General features: G+C 46.0%; 1 protein-coding gene across 4 annotated transcripts in view; it reads right to left on the reverse strand.

Annotated features, from left to right (window-relative positions):
• Positions 1 to 17141, reverse strand: part of PTPRN2 (protein tyrosine phosphatase receptor type N2) — an 809200-nt gene that overhangs the window by 481610 nt on the left and 310449 nt on the right. For all 4 annotated transcript variants that reach the window (XM_035723337.1, XM_027574319.2, XM_035723336.1 and 1 more), the window contains exon 6: positions 4177 to 4537. In XM_035723337.1, coding sequence (XP_035579230.1) covers positions 4177 to 4537 — 361 coding nt within the window. The remainder of the gene's footprint in view (positions 1 to 4176; positions 4538 to 17141) is intronic.

Consider the following 17141-nt stretch of genomic DNA (forward strand, 5'->3'; position numbering starts at 1 on the left):
GACTCCAGGATCATGATCTGAGCCGAAGGCAGTCGCTCAACCAACTGAGCCACCCAGGCGCCCCCATTGGTTGTTTTATAACTGGTAAAAAGCACAACAAATAATCTTCCACAAACCGATTCCCACAGCACACTGACCATTACAGAAATTACAGAATGACATTCTCTGGAGGAATCCCATGTGGGCAGCACCGGGCACTGCCCCTTTAACCAGAGAGCCCAGATGCAGCGAAGCTTGAATTCCACACTAAAGCACTGCGGTGTGCTGTCTGTCCTTCCCGTGATCCTGGTTCACACACTGCCTTAAAGCTTTCTAAAAGAAGTAAATAATGGGTGTAAATAATGAATAAATGAAGAAGCAGCTCTCTTTTCTATGACAAGTTCCCACCAAATGCATATTTGCCATACCCATTAAGTCGCTTTCTTCGCCACTTCTCTGGGGGTGGGTATGGCTGGGTCTTCCTGTGGTTGTACGTGAAACCTGAACTCAGTGTCACATGTCGGACTTGACCAAGCTGCAGAAGGGCAGTCCCTTCACTGAGTCACAGGGCAGCTCCAGGGCCTCTGCACTACCCCAGGGTCCCCCTACCAGGTAGCAGCACGCTGGGGGTCTGGGATTTCCTGCTGTCCAGGCCATACCACCCTAAGACCTCACGGCACACCAGCCCTCTGGGCCTCCCTTTGACTTGCTTCCAGGATGAAATCGGGCTTATGCAGAGGACTGCGCATGGAAACTGTGCTCACGGTGCACTGAATCTACCTGCACTTGCCACAGGGGCCGCAGGTGGCTTGGCCGAATGCCACGGGCAGCTCTCCAGGCAGTGGTATGAAATGGCCCACCTGGGTGTCTGCTATTATTGAACACCAATTAAATCCCAGTAGTGCACTGAGTCGAAGAGTTATTTTCAGGAAGCCCCTGGACTGCAAATTCAGAGGAAAGTTGGCCTTTTCTCATTCTTTTTCATTAGAATGTAAGAAATCTTTACCCCTCCTCTACTGGCTGACACCCCTGCCCCCAAGGGATCTTTGCTACTCTGCTCCCTCTGGAGGCTAGGCACACACTTTTGCACACAAGAAAGAGAGAAAGCTAAACTTTGCAGCTGACAGGTTATTTAAAGCTTTAGAGTCCAGGAGTAATTAGCCAGAGTAACAAAGTAAACTCCCTTCAAATCTGAAATTTCTACAGTTGCCTCTTAGGAGCCCCACCTCTGTCTTCAGGGCCCTGACTTTAGGGTGATCTAATTTAGTCTTCAGTGACCTGACGTCGAGGTGACCCAACTCAGTCTTCAGTGCCACCATTTAGCCTCTGCTGCTTCCTCGCCAGCAAAATAAAACTGAAAATAATACTGTGTTTTAAGGGTGATATGAAAATCAAATGAGGCCATTTATGTGGACAAATCCACTGGTTCATTCACTCAGCAAACACTCTGCCAGGCACGCACTGGGTACTGGGATGCAGACAGTGACGAGGTGGTGTGCCATCTTCCTAAGCTGACGGTCTACGAGGGGAGAGAAGCATTTACCAAACAATTGCACAAACACGCACTGCACACTGTGAGATGTGTTCTGGGGAAGGCACAGGATGCCATGAGCCTCTCCTTTGGGGTGGGGTACGAGCTCATCTTGATGAGAGATGGAGCATTTCAAACAGCCAAGCCAAAGTCTGCCAGGGAGGTTGAGTGGCCCTTGGCTGCTGATGCTGAAACAACACACAGCAAGACTGTGTCCTCTGCACAGAAGGGCACGTTTTCACCACCTCTGAAGCCTTCTTGAGGAGCAGTGAACACCACAGTCAAATCTCTGGGCTAGCTCCTATCGCTCCAGGTTTATAGAAAGTACGAAGCAAAGGAACAAGGTACATGCTATATTTGGGATGCAATCAGCAAAATCCAGAACGTGAAAACCACTACAAGACAAGTGAACTCGTTTTCTAAAAGTGCTGTGAGGAAAGGAAGAAGAAGTGGGAGAACACTTCTGCACGTTTAAACAGATAAACCAGCCACTTCAGTGGCTCTTCTCTAGAACCTGCTTCAAATAAAAAAAAAAAATTGTAAAGAAAATTTGTGACCACTAAGAAACGTGAACTCTGATTAGATAATGATATTAAGACATTACTATTAACTTTCATACGTGGTGAAACTATTGTGGTTAGGGTTATACAAGTGTTCTCCTCTTTTCCAGAGATACGGTGTTGAGATACAGACAGATGGAACCCTCTGAGGACGGGGAGGTGGCAGGTGCAGAGAAGCAGTAGGAAAGACTGGGACCTGCCACTGGCCGAAGCCCCATGATGCAATGCACAAGGTTCATCTTACAGTACTCTAATTATTTTGTGATTGACATTTTACATGTTTCTTTTTAAAGCATAAAGTGCAGCTGGGAAAACAGTATATATGAAGAGACACCAACATTGCAAGTCAGCACAGAAAAAAATGCCCACCACGTTATGCAGTTAATAAGGGTCATTGGATAGTGAAGAGCATTTTCAGAGAGGATGTTCCCAAAGAGCTGCACCTCGGGGGACGTCAAGAAGAATGGGAAGGTCCCAAGTAACGGGGAGGCAGGAAGTTCCTTCTAAGCAGTAACAGACCCCTGAAGTGTGCCGCATTCTGTGCACATACCTGGCTCTCTAATGGATTTAAATCCCTTTGGTAGGGGCTTCCTATTTCCAACAACTAGGAGAGAAGTAGTTGATAAATGGGATTTAAGCTGTGGGAGAGGAGAAAGGAGACAGAGAGGGGTGGTTACAGAGAGAAGTAGACAGCCCCCACAGCATAACCTGGAACACAAAAGCAGAGAAGCACAGGGGGTGGTCAGCACCATGGAGAGGGCCTGCAGTCGGACCAGAGGCCACCGCTTGGCCACTGGCTGGGTGGGGGCGACCTTCCGCGGTGTGTTTACAGCAGAGGTGTCGGGTGACGCTGAGCGACAACAGGAAAGCCAAATCAGCAGACGAAGGCCTCTGACGGAGGCTGGTAATTATGGGAGTGTGGAAGGCAGCAGGGCCAGGAAACGGGATTTCTCATAGCAGTGTACGGTTTAAAGCAGCCCCCAAAGGAGGGAGAGGGGCTACTGGAGGCTACAGCCTCCTCCTCAGAGTTCCAGTCGTACAATGGTGTATCTATGGGCAAACAACCCGTAGGCAAGTGCACAGCCTGCCTTCGTATACAGCTTCCTTTCCCAAGACAAGAACGAGAAGAAAGCATTAGTAATGGCCACACATGCCTCGCTCTAATTATAACTTCGCTTTCCTTCCATTTAGAAGGTGCCATAATGGATTTGTGGATCGAGAGAGAGAGAGAGAGAGAGAACAAGAGACCTACTTAGCTGAAAAGCAGCAATATGGAGAAAAGAAGACTGTCAGAGCAAATCCAATTAAGGCGTCACTTACAGAAAATAGACGGCTGATGTTAATGTGATTCTTGGTCCGTTTTTTTAGAAACCCTGCTATCTGCTCAATTTTATTATTTGTATGTCTTCAAAGAAGAAGTCATATTTTATCAGAGTCTCACTTGATATTTTATGGTCTTAGAAGACAAACACACTAGAGTCCTCTGCACCTTACAGAGTCGGAGCCAGTCAATACACCTCCTTGGGGCGGCCACAGCAGGGGCGTGACCCGCGGGAGAGCCCTGGAGGATCAGGTGGAAAGCCAATCACTTCGAAGGCTGCACGTGGCCTCACTGCATTGTGAGTGGCATTAGCTTCACACTGGGTTCTTTTGGGGACAGGCAAATAACCATAACTACAGGAGGTGGCCCCGAGTTTGACCATAAGGAGTGCTGAGGGGTGACATACGCCAAATCCAAAAGCCTGCATGTTCCATTTTCCAAAACGTTCTGTGGCCAACATGGTTTGGGGGCCAGAACTGGTCACGTTCCCCAACCTGTTTGAGTGCCTTCATCCGTGAAGCAATGGATGGACACTGCAGGGCAGGGCCCACACACCCTTTGCTTCTGCCATCCCCAGAAGGGCCCTTTTCTGCTGGGCCTGACTACGACCGCCTTCCTTCCTACAGCAGCAGGGGGATGGGATGGTGCTGAAGGCCCTTCCTCACACCACAAGGGCTGTGGCCGTGACCCAGGGGGGCAGTGCAGAGTGCAAAGGGCTGGCCCTGGGCAGGTACCGGAAAGACAGAAACAACAAAAACACGGGGGACTGGAGGAGGCTGACTCACCATCACCAAAGGCCGGGGGGTCCTCGGGGTCTCCTGGTGATGAAGGCCATTTCTGGAGGGCTGCTGGGGCCGAGAGGACCCTTGCTGTTCTCCAGGGCATACGCAGCGGATTTCGAGGCCCTGGGTCGCCCTCCCCGTGGGGCGCTGGGGGCTTCCGAGCCACAGAGGTGCCCAGCGAAGTGACCAGGCTCTGTCTGTCAGCACCGCCGTCCACCTTGGGGCTCAGCTCATCAGGCCGAAGCCAGCTGCGCATCCGTAAAGGGCGGCCCCCGGGGTGATCGGCCCGGGGCCCGGGAGCGTAGGTCAGAGCGGATGTCTGCGCCATGAAGGTCAGCATGCTGTCAGCACGGGGGTCCTCACCCTGTAGGGGCCAAGGATCAAACACAGCAGGTGAGCCTCCACGTCAGCCACTCAAAAGGGCATTTGAGGCACTACATAGCCCTGACATCTCTGAAATGCACACCCGAATTTTCCCGCCACTGACAGACCAAACTCTATGGTCCATATTCATTTTGCATTGGTTTTCTAATGGCAGCTTTATGGAGGTATAATTCCCATACCACAAAATACACCCGACTCATGTTTTCAGTATATCCAGAACAGTGTGAACATCACCACCATCTTTAATCCCAGCACGTCTCGATCACCCCAAGAGAAACCTCATACTCATCCCCACACCCCCAGCCCTAGGCACCTGCCAGTCTACCTTCTGTCTCTACGGAGACAGGTTCTATCAGTGGAATCATACACCACGTGGCCTTCCGTGCCTGGCTTCTTGCACCCTGTGCTCGAGGTGCATCCTGGCCGCAGCACCCAGCAGCCCTGCATTCTTTCCTACCGCTGAAACGTCTCATTTTAAAGAGATCACACATTCTGTTTGTCAGTTGGTGGACATCGGGGGCCATTATACAGCTATGAACATTCATCTACAAGTTTCTTGGGGACGTATGTTTCCAGTCCTCTTGGGTTTACGCCTGGAAGTGCAATTGCCGGGTAGTATGGTAACTGTGCATGTGACTTGCTGGGAGCTGCCAGGATGTGCTCCAACACGGATGTGCCTTGTGTGGTCCCACCAGCCAGCTGTGAGGACTCCAGTCTCTCTCCCTCCTTTAGCCAGCTGTTTCCTTACATCCAGCTACTGGGTGTGAAGTGGCAGCTCACTGAGGCTTTGACTTGCATTTCCCTGCTGGTCAATGATGCTGAGCGTCTTTCATGGGCTTCTCGTCTTCCGTGGAGAAATGTCTCTCCAGTTCCGTCACCTGCACTGGTGTTTACTGTTGCTGCAAAAGCAGCTCTCCATCTGAGACTGACTCTCTCCCTCAGTACAGGCACCTACTGCTCTGTCTTACGGTCTTCGTTTCACTCCAACTCCTTTCTTTACCAACTACTGAAATCACTTTTCTCTCCTATTCCTTCGACACCAATATTCCACAACAGCAAAGCTACCCTTCTATGTAACACCACGTCCACAACCCAGCCAGCATGGCCTCTCATTGAGCCTCCACCTGCGTGTCCTCCTCACTCACTCAGTCAGTCGTCTCAGGGGGGTACATTCTCATCAGACGGTTTTGCCAGTAGACAAATCAAGGCCCAGGTGTCCTCACTCTGCAACAGCCATAAAAATGCTAGAAAGTTCAATGTTCTACTTTTGACTGTGGGACAAACACAGAAATTTCCAACGTGGAGATTCTCAGAAAAGTTACAGCTGTCCTAGAGACTTATTCAGAGCTCCCTTCATGATGTGGAATGGGTCCATGAGCCACAAAGTTTTTCAATCTTGCCCATATTCATATTTTCTAAATGCACCTTGCTTGGTGCAGGAGATCAGTGTTGAGTCAAAGGGGAGTAGACACTGGGATCTAGTTAAGATGTGCAGCCATCACTGAATTTAAGACAAGTGGTTTAGACTCCCAAGTCTGGCCATTTTCAAAAATATGTGGGTTCAGCCTTCCAGGATAGATTCTGGTGTAGCAAGTTAGAAATCAGAAAACTAGGGTTGATATTGGTTTTAGTTATTGTTCTCACATATGAACTTGGGCAAATCCTTTGGCCTTTTGAGACTGAATTTTCTGTCAAAGAAGGAGACTGGACATTATCTCTCAGATTGTCTTTATTTTTCTAAAATGATGTCATTTTAGCTGTCATCCAAATTGTTTAATGTTGTCCAAGTACTGGCTGAAATCAACTGCTTTTCCTTTAGAAAAAAGTAAGATTCCTTAGAGAAAGGGAGAGAAAAATAAAATGCTACCACACAGATAGGCCCCTCCAGCAGTTTCCCACAAATTGGGTGTAAGTGTCAATCTTAAGCTCAGCCTGAACTTCTGTCCGAAAGGCTGTGTCTGAACACCTGGTCAGGTCACAGTGCTGGGGGCTGCAGATCTCATCCAAATGCCTCATTAATGTGCCCACAAGCGTCTCTCCTCTCTCTGCTACGAATGCAGCCTATCCTAGAGCTTCTACTCAAAGGGCCTTTAATTATAGCTGAACTGGAATGCTCCGGGTAAAGGACAAACCAGGCTGAACACAGTGCACAACAAATCACTGCTGAACGTAATCCGTGCACTAGACTGCGATAAACAATCTATTTTGGGTCTGTTCATCCTGTGAACCAAATTAAGGTGAAGAGGGAAAAATAATATTTCCGTAGGTACACTGTAGGAATAATAGAAAAGCATGGGTTTTTACAAGTCATACCAGGTCCTCTGTAAATGACAGCCAGCATGATGGTGTCCTCGGGGGAGCTCACTGGGGCCCAGCCAATAGCTCGGAGCCCTGGGAGTTGGGAGATCAGCAATACAAGTATTCTCGTGACGGCTTCCTGTTTGTGGCGTCAAGTCTTGGAGGATAGAGCTGGTAGATGGGGCTGGATACTGGGGCCTGGGTTGGAGTCCCGCCTCTGATCTCACAAGCCCGGTGAGTTATTTAACCTCTAAGTCATCTGTAAAATGGGGATAATAAGCACAGTGCCTGGTGTTGCTGGTTACTGCTCCTGCCATTCTTACTACTATTATTTACTTCACCTTCTTAGACCTTCCTTTTCTTTAAAGCAGTAGGAAGTCCACAGATGAACTGAGCAGAAGCCACTCCCCCATTCTGAAGGTTTTAAGCCTGAATTCAACAAACCTATGATGTCAGGTTCCCAAAAATAATGCTGAATAATTTTTTGGACTTTAGTTGCCCAAATCTGGAATTAGCAACCTGAAAGTACACAAATTTGCCAATTCCCAGCACATGGTGTGGCCACTTCTGGTACATTAACTCTTCGTACCATACATTAGAGAAATCTAGGTGGGGCATCCTTGATATGATACACTTTGCATGAAGCCTCTGAGAACTGCTGCCAAAGCTTGCTGAACTTTACCCTGAAATCATCTTCCTCCAGGCATATTCCTTAACCCAAGGTGTTGCCACATGAGAAGGAGTGGAATCCACTTACCCACACCTTCCATGGTATTGAATAAAACCAAGGGGAAGACGGCTCTTTTGGGAAACTGGCCTGATCCTGTCAGTGCAGCTCTGTGGCATCTGCACGACTTTGAGCTTCCCTCTTACTACCTTCAAAATTAGGAGAATACTTCCTTTTTTCTTAAAGCAGGTATGAGGATTAGTGAGGGTAAAAAATCAGGCTACAGCGCTCAGCACAGGGCTCAGAGGAGGTGTTGAGACATGGTGGACAGTAGCATCCTCCTCACCAGCACCAAGCATCATCACCTCTGTGCTCGCCACCATCAGCAGCAGCGTCCCCATCCAGATGGCTACCAGGGCCATGATCGCCACCGTCACCTGCCCCAGCAGCATCACAAGCACTAGCGGTATGCCAAGCTCTGGACTACGTTCTGTGGGGAGAGAAGGTCTCAAACACGGACCTGAGACAAACTGCAGGCGGAAATGGGAGTTAGGTCACGGACCTAAGCAACTCTTAGTGAAAGCGTATTTTTTAAAGAGGTTCAGTGACCCTGGTGTGGAAGGAAGAGGAGAATTGGAGCAGTCGCCTGGAGCCAGCCGACACACTTCCTAGAGCCACAGCCTGTCTGCCCAACCATGAACTAGGCATGGAAGCTCTCCTTCCTGCCAGGTTCACCAGGACCAAGGGCCCAGAGCGAAAAGTCAGGCTTCCTTCCTCGCATGGAAACCCGCCCACTCCAGTCCCAGACCGCACAATTATGGATTCAGACCGCCAGGAAGCCTGGAGGCCCTCGGAGTCCCACATGCGAGCCAACACTGAGTGGATGAGACGTGTCTATACACTGGCCACTGATGCTTATCAGGTGCTCCCTTACGCCAAGGACCCAGAACAAATTAGAAGACTCACACTGGGCCCTGTTTGACCACAGAACGTTGTCTCCGTTTGTCCCACAGCCCGAAGGCAGCACTGACAAGCACGTTGATCAAGATGTGCTTGCGGCTGGTGACAAAGTACACAGCAGTGGGGCTGTCCACAGGCTTCCTAATGAGGTGCCCCCACGATGCCACTGGATGTGGCAAGATTTGAGATCCCCATAAGGGGGTCTCAGGAACCCTCCGCCTCCAATTCATTAATGTAGAGAAGCGATTACTTTGCAGTGCCCTTCTGTGCTCGGGCCGTGGACGACGATTCTGGTGCACCTTTAACCCTCTCCCTCCGTCTCTCTCTCTCTCTCTCTCTCTGTCCCTCCCTACCCCGTCTCTCCCTCTTCCTCCTTCCCTCCTCCTCGGCCCCTCTCCCCGCTCTCCCTCCCTTTCTTCCCTCCTTCTGCCTCCCTCTCTCTGGCTCTCCCTTCTTCCCTCTCTCCCTCTTTACGCTCCCCCTCCCCCTCCCCAACACAGAGAGAGAAGGCTATCCTGCCAAGGTGCTCAAGCTCTAAGCAGCCAGCCTGCCCCCCGTGCAGGGAGTAAACTGGAGGTGTCCTTCTTACACATTGCAGCCAGGACAAAAGAAATGTTGGCCTTTAGGGGAGCTTCACACTGGTCTTTCTCTGCAGCTGAGCCATAGAGCTTTCAGTTAGAAAAACCAGTCCCCAAACACCTTTTACAGAGTTCACAAAATCTATGTGGTTAAAGGGATGTTAAGTTCTAAACTTGGGATCAAAGAATTTTGCAGAAAGTTAACAGTAATCCGAGCTGTGGATTTTAGATTACGGATTTCCACAATGATCCTGCGTTACGCTCACTTGGAATGGTTCTAGAGACAGCTGATGGCTTGAAGCCAGCACCCTGCTCCTCCCCACCCACATTACGTCTTCCTCCTGTCATTCCTGCTTCATCTGCTGTCCTGGTTTGCATCTTGTCCTTTCCAGCAGCGGCACCTATAGCCTCAGACTCAGCAAGTAACAGGTTGAAAGGAATGCACTGAAGCAGAGAGTTGCCATCCATTTTTCTACCCACCTGGGATAAGCATGAAGCATGGAGTTAGAGCCCATTGACTACGTAACCATCACAAAATGGGTCCTGTTTTCTGAGTGCCGGTGCCAGGCTGTTCTTTGGTTTTCTATGTTTTAATTCTTTTTGACCCTCTCAACAACCCCACAGTGTAGACACAACTACAGCATTTTACGGATAGGAAGCCGACATTCCGGCAGGTGAGGACCAGGGCTGGGGCGCAGCCTCGCACATCTGGCTTCAGGCTGTACTGCAGAAAGAAGCAGGCTCACCCTGCAGTCTGTCTGGAGGAAAGGGACAGAGTTTGGAGGAGGAAACTTGGTGACCTTGTTTTTGGCTTAAAAAATAAATGTGAAAACGTTGGACAAGAATTCAGAGTTCTGACTTCAGCTCTACCACCAGTTAAGTGTTGGAAAGTGGATACTTCACTGTACCTTCTCAGCGTCAGTGTCCCTCTCTGTAAACCACTGAAGGTCTCGGGGGACTTTTCACCCTCATAAAGCATGATTCTACAGAAAGGACAATCCAGCCTGATGTAACAAGGCTGTGGTTTTCTTTCTGCCTGTCCAGTCAGCTCCGAGGAGTCCAGATGGCAGAAGTGGACAACTTCTCCAAGGATGCCCGAGTAGCTTCTTACACATGGTTACATGACATGGTTACATGAGAAGTTAGATTAAAAAATAAAGACAAAAAAAGAATGTCTTCTGCCCACACAGATTCAACACATGATGTGATGAGCCCTGGGTGGCATACTGAACTGATGAATCTTTGAACATTATATTAAAAACCAATTATGTACGATACCTTGGCTAACTGAATTCAAAGAAAAAGAAAAACAAGAAATAAGGACTTCTCACAAAGCCTCTTTGTGGCCTCCCGTGTACGTTTATACAACCTTCTCTCCTCCCAGCCAGTCAGCGGTGGGAGGGCAGGGCTGCCTTGCTCTTTAACTGCAAGATCTGGCCTGGGGCCCAGCAGGACGAAGGCAGAAACACGAGCCAGGAAGGGGACAGGGCGTGTGTCTGGGAGAGATTGTGCACGTGTGATCAGACCGCGTGGGGTCACACACTGATCCCCAGCCCTCATGATGGTCACACCTCGGACGCTCCACCTGCTGGGTAAGCAGATGAACACGTAAATGACAGGTAGGCTGGTGTGCCCACAGAGCTCAGTTCTGAGCCGACTAGACCCTCAGGCTTTCTGTAAGTGGGGTGGCCTGGTAGGACTTTATGGAGCAGGGCATGGGGGATGGTACTCAGAGAAACTATGATTAATCCCCTCTACGTATTAGGCACAAACGCTGAGAACAGCTCTACCATGAGATCCCAGCTTCCACCGCAGGTCAGTAGAAATAACAGCACGAGAAGGCACCTTTTAGGTCAAATGAACACCATGGATATGGCTCAGACACAATGTTGTGGCCATGCTCCTCACAGCTCCACCTTTGCACACGCTCTTCCCAGTAGCACCGCTAAGAGGGCAGGGGGGACCCTGAGCCCCCAGACTGGACTTCCTAAGATGGCACCTCTTCAGAAACGGAGGACGCCTGGCTGGTCTCCAGTCTGGGGCTATGAGGAGACGGCTGCCGTGAACAGCCTCGTGAAGTCTCCTTGTGAACACACCTGTCCTTTCTCTGACGTGTCACAAGACAGACCAATGGTCAACTGTAAAGAAACTGCCGACACAGTGGCTGAAACACTTTATGTTTCCACTAATTACTGTACATTCTCACCAAGAGTTGGTATCATAGCTCCTTTTTGTTTTATTTTAGTCAGTCTAGTGGACAAGAAGTAGTTAGTCCTTTATGGTGTTGTGCTGTATTTCCCCAATGAATAATGATGTTGGGCACCTTTAATCCCCTTATTCGCCATTTCTATGTCTTTTTTTAATAAAGTATCTGTTCAAAACCCTCACATATTTTGTGTTGGCTTGCTCAGCTGTTTTTCTTTTTCATCTTTATTAAGGTATAATTAACACACAATAAACAGCACACATTTGTTTTGACACAACTCTACACCTATGAAAACCATCACCAGAGTTAAAGCAGTGAACACAACTCTCACCCAAAAGTGTGCTTGTCCCCTCTTTTAACACTTCCTTCCCACCGCTTCCCACTCACACACCCTCAGGCAACCAGTGATTTCCTTTCTGTCACTCACACACTACTTTGTATTTTCTCATACTTTGTGTAAATAAAACTATAACAGTATGCACTTTCTTTCTGTCGGTCAGCACAATGATTCAGAAAGTCATCCGAGCTACGGCATGCATCAATAATTCATTCATCTCTATTGCTGAGGAGTATTCACCTGTTTCTTCGTTCACTTGTTGATAGGCGTTTGAGTTTTTCCCGTTGTTGGGAATTACTATTACAGCTGCCATGAATATTCATGTACAGCCTTCACATGGACAAAGCTCTGATGGACCTTGGACAGGAGTGTGATGGCTGGATCACGGAGTGGGCGTATTCCCACCAGCAGTGGGTGAGAGTTCCATTTCTCCACCCCCGTGCCAACACATGGTGTGGGCAGTCTTTTAAATTTCAGTCATTCTAGTAGGTGCAAGATGACAGCTCCTTGTAGTTTCATTTTATTTCCCTGATGAACAATGTTGAACATTTCACCTGAGTTTATTTGCCACCATTTATCTTCTTTGGTGAAGTGTCTTTTTAAATCTTTTGCTCAATTCTTTACTTGCCTCCTCTTTTTCATTTTAATGAGTTTTGAGAGCTCTTTATACATCATAGAGAAAAGTACTTTTTCAGGTGTATTATTTGCAAATTTTTTTCCCAGCCTATGACTTGTCTTCTCATTCTCTCATCAGGACCTTTCAAAGAAGAGAATTTTTAATTTTTATGAAGTCCAATTTATGACTTCTTCTATTCTGGGCTGCACTTTTGGTGTCACATTTATACATCAGTTTGGGGGACCTCAACACTATTAAGCATTCTAAGACACGATCATATTGCCAGTTAGACCTTCTCTAGTTATTCTCATCAATGTTTTTTTAATTCTCAGTGTACAAAGCCTTACACATATTCTGTTACCTTTCTAATTGTTTCATAATCTCAATGATACTATAAATGACTTCTTCTAATTGTGGTTAGTATATAGAAATACAATTGATTTTTGTACATTTACTTGGCATTCTATGGCATTGCCAAGCTCACTTATTAGTTTTAGCAGCTTTTTTGTAGATTCCACTAAATTTTCTGCCAAGGTGGTCATGTAATCTGGATGCTTTTTATTTCTTTTTCTTGCTTTATTGCATTGACTAAACCCTCCAGTACAGAAGAGGCAAGAGCCATCTTCCTTGCCTAATTCCAGATTTTAAGTAGAAAGCATTCAGTCCTTCTTCATTCAGTGTGATGCTAGCTGTAGATTTCTATCATGAATTGATGATGACTTTCGTCAAATGCTTTTTCTGCATCTTTAAAACTATTATGTAGTTTTCCTTTTTCTTGTCAATGTGATGTTATACTCAATAATTTTCAAATGTAGAGAATTTCCCTGTATCATCATGTATTATCCTTTTTTATATAATGCTGGATTTGATTTGCTAAAATTTTTCCAGAATTTTGGTTCTATATTTCTGAGGGATAATGATCTGAAGTTTTCTTTTCCTTTATCGTTCTTTGTATGATTTTAATCCTTTGATATTTATTGGCTTATTTTATGGCCCAGGACATGATCTATATTGGGAAGTAGTCTGCGTATAGTTGAAAATAATGTGTATTCAGCAGTTTTTAGATACTCTTGTTCTATTAATATCAATTAGGTTTAAGTTGCTTGATGGTATTGTTCAAATCCTTATATCCTTAATGATATTTTATCTATTTGTATAAGAAGTTCTTGAGAGAGACTGTGGATTTGTATAATTCTCTTTTTGGTATTCTCATATTTTTGCTTTATGTATTTGAAGTGCTGACATTAGGTTCATAAAAAAGATTTTTATGTCACTTAATGAATTGATCATTTAGTCATTCTTAAATGCTCTATCTCTGATCATGCTATTTGTCTTGAAGTGTACTTTGGTTAATATTAACATAGTCACAGCAGCTTTCTGATACTTAGAGTTTCCATTCTATATATTTTCCACACTTTTACTTGCAACTTACACGTGTCTTTCTAATTTCATGTGCTTTGGCTTTAGAAGAATAGAGTTATTTGTTCTCTGTTTTTATTAAAATTGAATATCTCTGCTTTTCATTTGGAGGGCTTAGTCCATTTGTATGATACAGTTATCAATATGGGTGGACTTGAGTCTACTTTCTTGATATTTGTTTCATATTCAGCCCACGAGGTCTTCACTCCTCTCTCACTTCCTCTTTTCTTTCCTTTATATGGATAAATAAAGCATTTTCAGCATTTCATTTTACCTCTGAATTGACTTTTAGTTTACCTATATTTGCTTATTTCTCAGGATGGTTGCTATGTAAGTTAAAATATATATATTTAATTTATTATAGTATACTTTCATATAGTATTACAAAACTTCACAAATCACTCTTGTGCTCCTGTTGCCATATACTTTTCTTCCATATAAGCTATAAACCACACAATATGTTTTTTAAAAGATTTTATTTATCCATTTGAGAGAGAGAGAGAACACATGAGCAGCAGGGAGGGGTAGAGGGAGAGGGACAAGCAGACTTTCTGCCGAGCAGGGAGCCGGATGTGGGGCTTGACCCCAGGACCCCAGGATCATGACCTGAGCCAAAGGCAGATGCTTAACCCACTGAGCCACCCAGGCGCCCCAAACCCCACAATACATTTTTTATTATTTTCTTTTAAATATCCAATAGTCTTTATCAAAACTTTATATATCTTATGTATATGTATCTTTTATATTTACTTGCAAATTTACCATTTCTGGTCATTTTCATTCTATTTTTTAGATATGGGCTTCTCTATGATATCACTTTTCTTTAAGCCAAAGCACTTCTTTAAGCATTTCTGTAGTAGGGGTCTTCCGGAGACAGATTGTCCCTGTTTCACCTACAGTTCTGAACACAGAATTCTAAATTGACAGGTTTTTTCTTTTCTTTCAATACTTTAAAGATGTTCTATTGTCTTCTGGTCTCCTAATGAGAAGTAAGACTTCATTCGTATAATTATTCCCCAAGATATAATTTGTCGTTCTTCCCCTCAGGATTTTCTCTTTATCTTTGGTTTTCCTTAGTTTGATTATGATATGCCTAGATTTCATTTTCTATTTAGCCTCCTTGTGGTTCATTAAGCTTCTTGCATCTATGTTTTGCTGTCTTTTATCAATCTGGGCAAATCCCAGGCATTATTTCTTCAAATATGTCTTCTACCCCACCCCTTTCTCTCTTTCCCCTCTGGGATGACAATTACACATATGTTAGAGTAGTTAATATTGCCCCATGTGTCTTGGATGTTTTGTTTCATTTTTTGTACTTCTTTTGTTCTTTATGCTTCATTTTTGATCATTCCTATTGACCTGACTTGAAATTCAAGGATTCTTTCCTCTATTGTGTCTGGTCCGTTACTAAACCCATCAAATGACTTCTTTATTTCTGATCTGATTGCTTTCAATTCTAGCATTCCCATTTGGTGTTCTTTTATTGTTTCCATCTCTCTGCTGCAGCTTTCCATTTGTTCATTTATGTTTTTTCACCTTTCCCACCCAATCCTTTAATATATTTCATTATTAAAACATCCTTTCTAATCATTACAACACCCGAGTCACATCTGGGTATTCTTTATTCTTCTGTTGCCTCTTTCCTCTCTTGACCATGAGCCCCATCTTCTTGTCCCTTCCTATGTCTCCCAGTTCTTGACTGCAAGCTGAGTTTTGTCTGAAGAATAACAGAGAATGAAGGAAGTAATCTTTGTCCCTGGGAAATGGCAAGTCCCTCTCTTGTCAGTCTGCTATCGTGGGGCTGAATTCACGTGAGCTGTACCTGAAATGGGCGTTGGTTTTGCTGCAGAGTCGGATTCAGTAACTCCTGGCTATAGTTATGTCAAGGGTGGGGTCAGGCCTTTTCTTCGGCAGCACTGGGATCTAAGCCCTAGTGCAACTCTGGCTTTATGCTCTGCAGACGGCTGCCACTCTTCTGAGCATGAGAGCTGTCTCTGATTTATAGCCAATTCCATTTTGTGGGCCCCACCTCTCTGCTCCCCATAAGGTAGCTCTTCTTCCAGCACTCTGCTTTGCCCCAAGCCTCCAGAGGGCTGCTGAGGGGTGCTCAGAAGGGTCTGGTGCTCCCAGTCTCCCCCGGCAGTGCACTGTCTTCTCATACACTCAGTGCTCCATGCAGCTCCTGCTGGGGCTCCTGCCCCCCATGCCAGTCCCCATGCATGGTCAATGGCTCTTTAAAGCTGGGGCCGTGCTCTTTCATCCCTCCTACAGCTGGTTCCCCTCCTGCTGTTGCAGCCTGTATGAAAAGAGTGGGCCTCTTCTCCCCTAGAATGACCTCATTACTTTCCGGAATTCAATCCATTTGGGTTTCTTTGTATCATCAGCAATCCAAAGGGTTTTCTAAAAGCTAGGATTGGTAGCTCACCTGGCCTGTTCATGCTGTTTAGGTGGGACTGGGGTAGTCTCCTGACATTCTGCATGTTGAGGCCACCTGGTGACTTCTGGATGCTCCTCCAGTACCCAACCCGAGAAGCCCTCGCTGACTCCCCCACTGTCTGGTTCACGGGCCTCCTTTATTTTGAGCATTCCCTGCTGTGCAGTGCTGTTCCATCCTTAACTGCGTCTGTGTGTCTTCCTTACCTGGGAGGGCTTGTGAGGTCCCAACAGAAGGACTCGGGTTTACCTTTCTAACCGTGGCACCTAGTGCAGCCTGTTGAACATGAAAAATGCTGAGACAACGTTTCCAAAATAAATCAGTTAATTCACAGCATTTCCAAGTGATGAATTTCGGTTTTAATCTCCTCAACAGCATAGTGTAAGTTGAGAATTTCCTGTGTTCTCTACAGCGACAAGGACACTTAACCAACGCTGCCGTGGTCAGGAGAAACAGGAGCTGCCTGCACCCCTGACAGACAACACACGGGGAGCGATGACACTGACTGAGAGGAGCTCAACCATGCATCAGAGCCGCAAGGCTGTTTGACTCCCTCTGGCTTCTGTCAGGAAGTAATTCACAGTCGAGCGAACTAAAGGTAATAAATCCACAATGTTTCTCTGACCTATGCTAGAGTAGGCTTTTCAAGGTACATAAAAAAAGATTATTTATAAAATAACTCATTGGAAATTGGTTGCACCTTGAAAGGTCATGGGTGTATAAAGCTTAAATTTCCAACTTAGATTTTCATCCCTTGAGAGGGTGGAGAGCAGAAGACCCTGCTCAAAGCCAGGGCTGGCTGTACATTTGTGGCAATGAAGTCTGCACAGTAGCTTCAGTAACATCTGATCACGGTCTTCCTTTGCTTTATCCAGGCTTTGTTCATCAGAGAGAGGACACTGGACAGAGAAAATAACAAGTTCTAGGTTTTAATGCATTTTTTAATAGTGAGAAGCATCTATCTCAACACAGAAGAAAAAAGCCTAAGCCAAAAATGCCACCAAGTGCTCATTTTCTTTTCTTCTCTAAGTGCTCATTTCCTGCATAATCCTTGTGACTGTGGTGGTAA

Source organism: Zalophus californianus, chromosome 12 (assembly GCF_009762305.2).
Source record: "Zalophus californianus isolate mZalCal1 chromosome 12, mZalCal1.pri.v2, whole genome shotgun sequence".
Classification (NCBI taxonomy): domain Eukaryota; kingdom Metazoa; phylum Chordata; class Mammalia; order Carnivora; family Otariidae; genus Zalophus; species Zalophus californianus.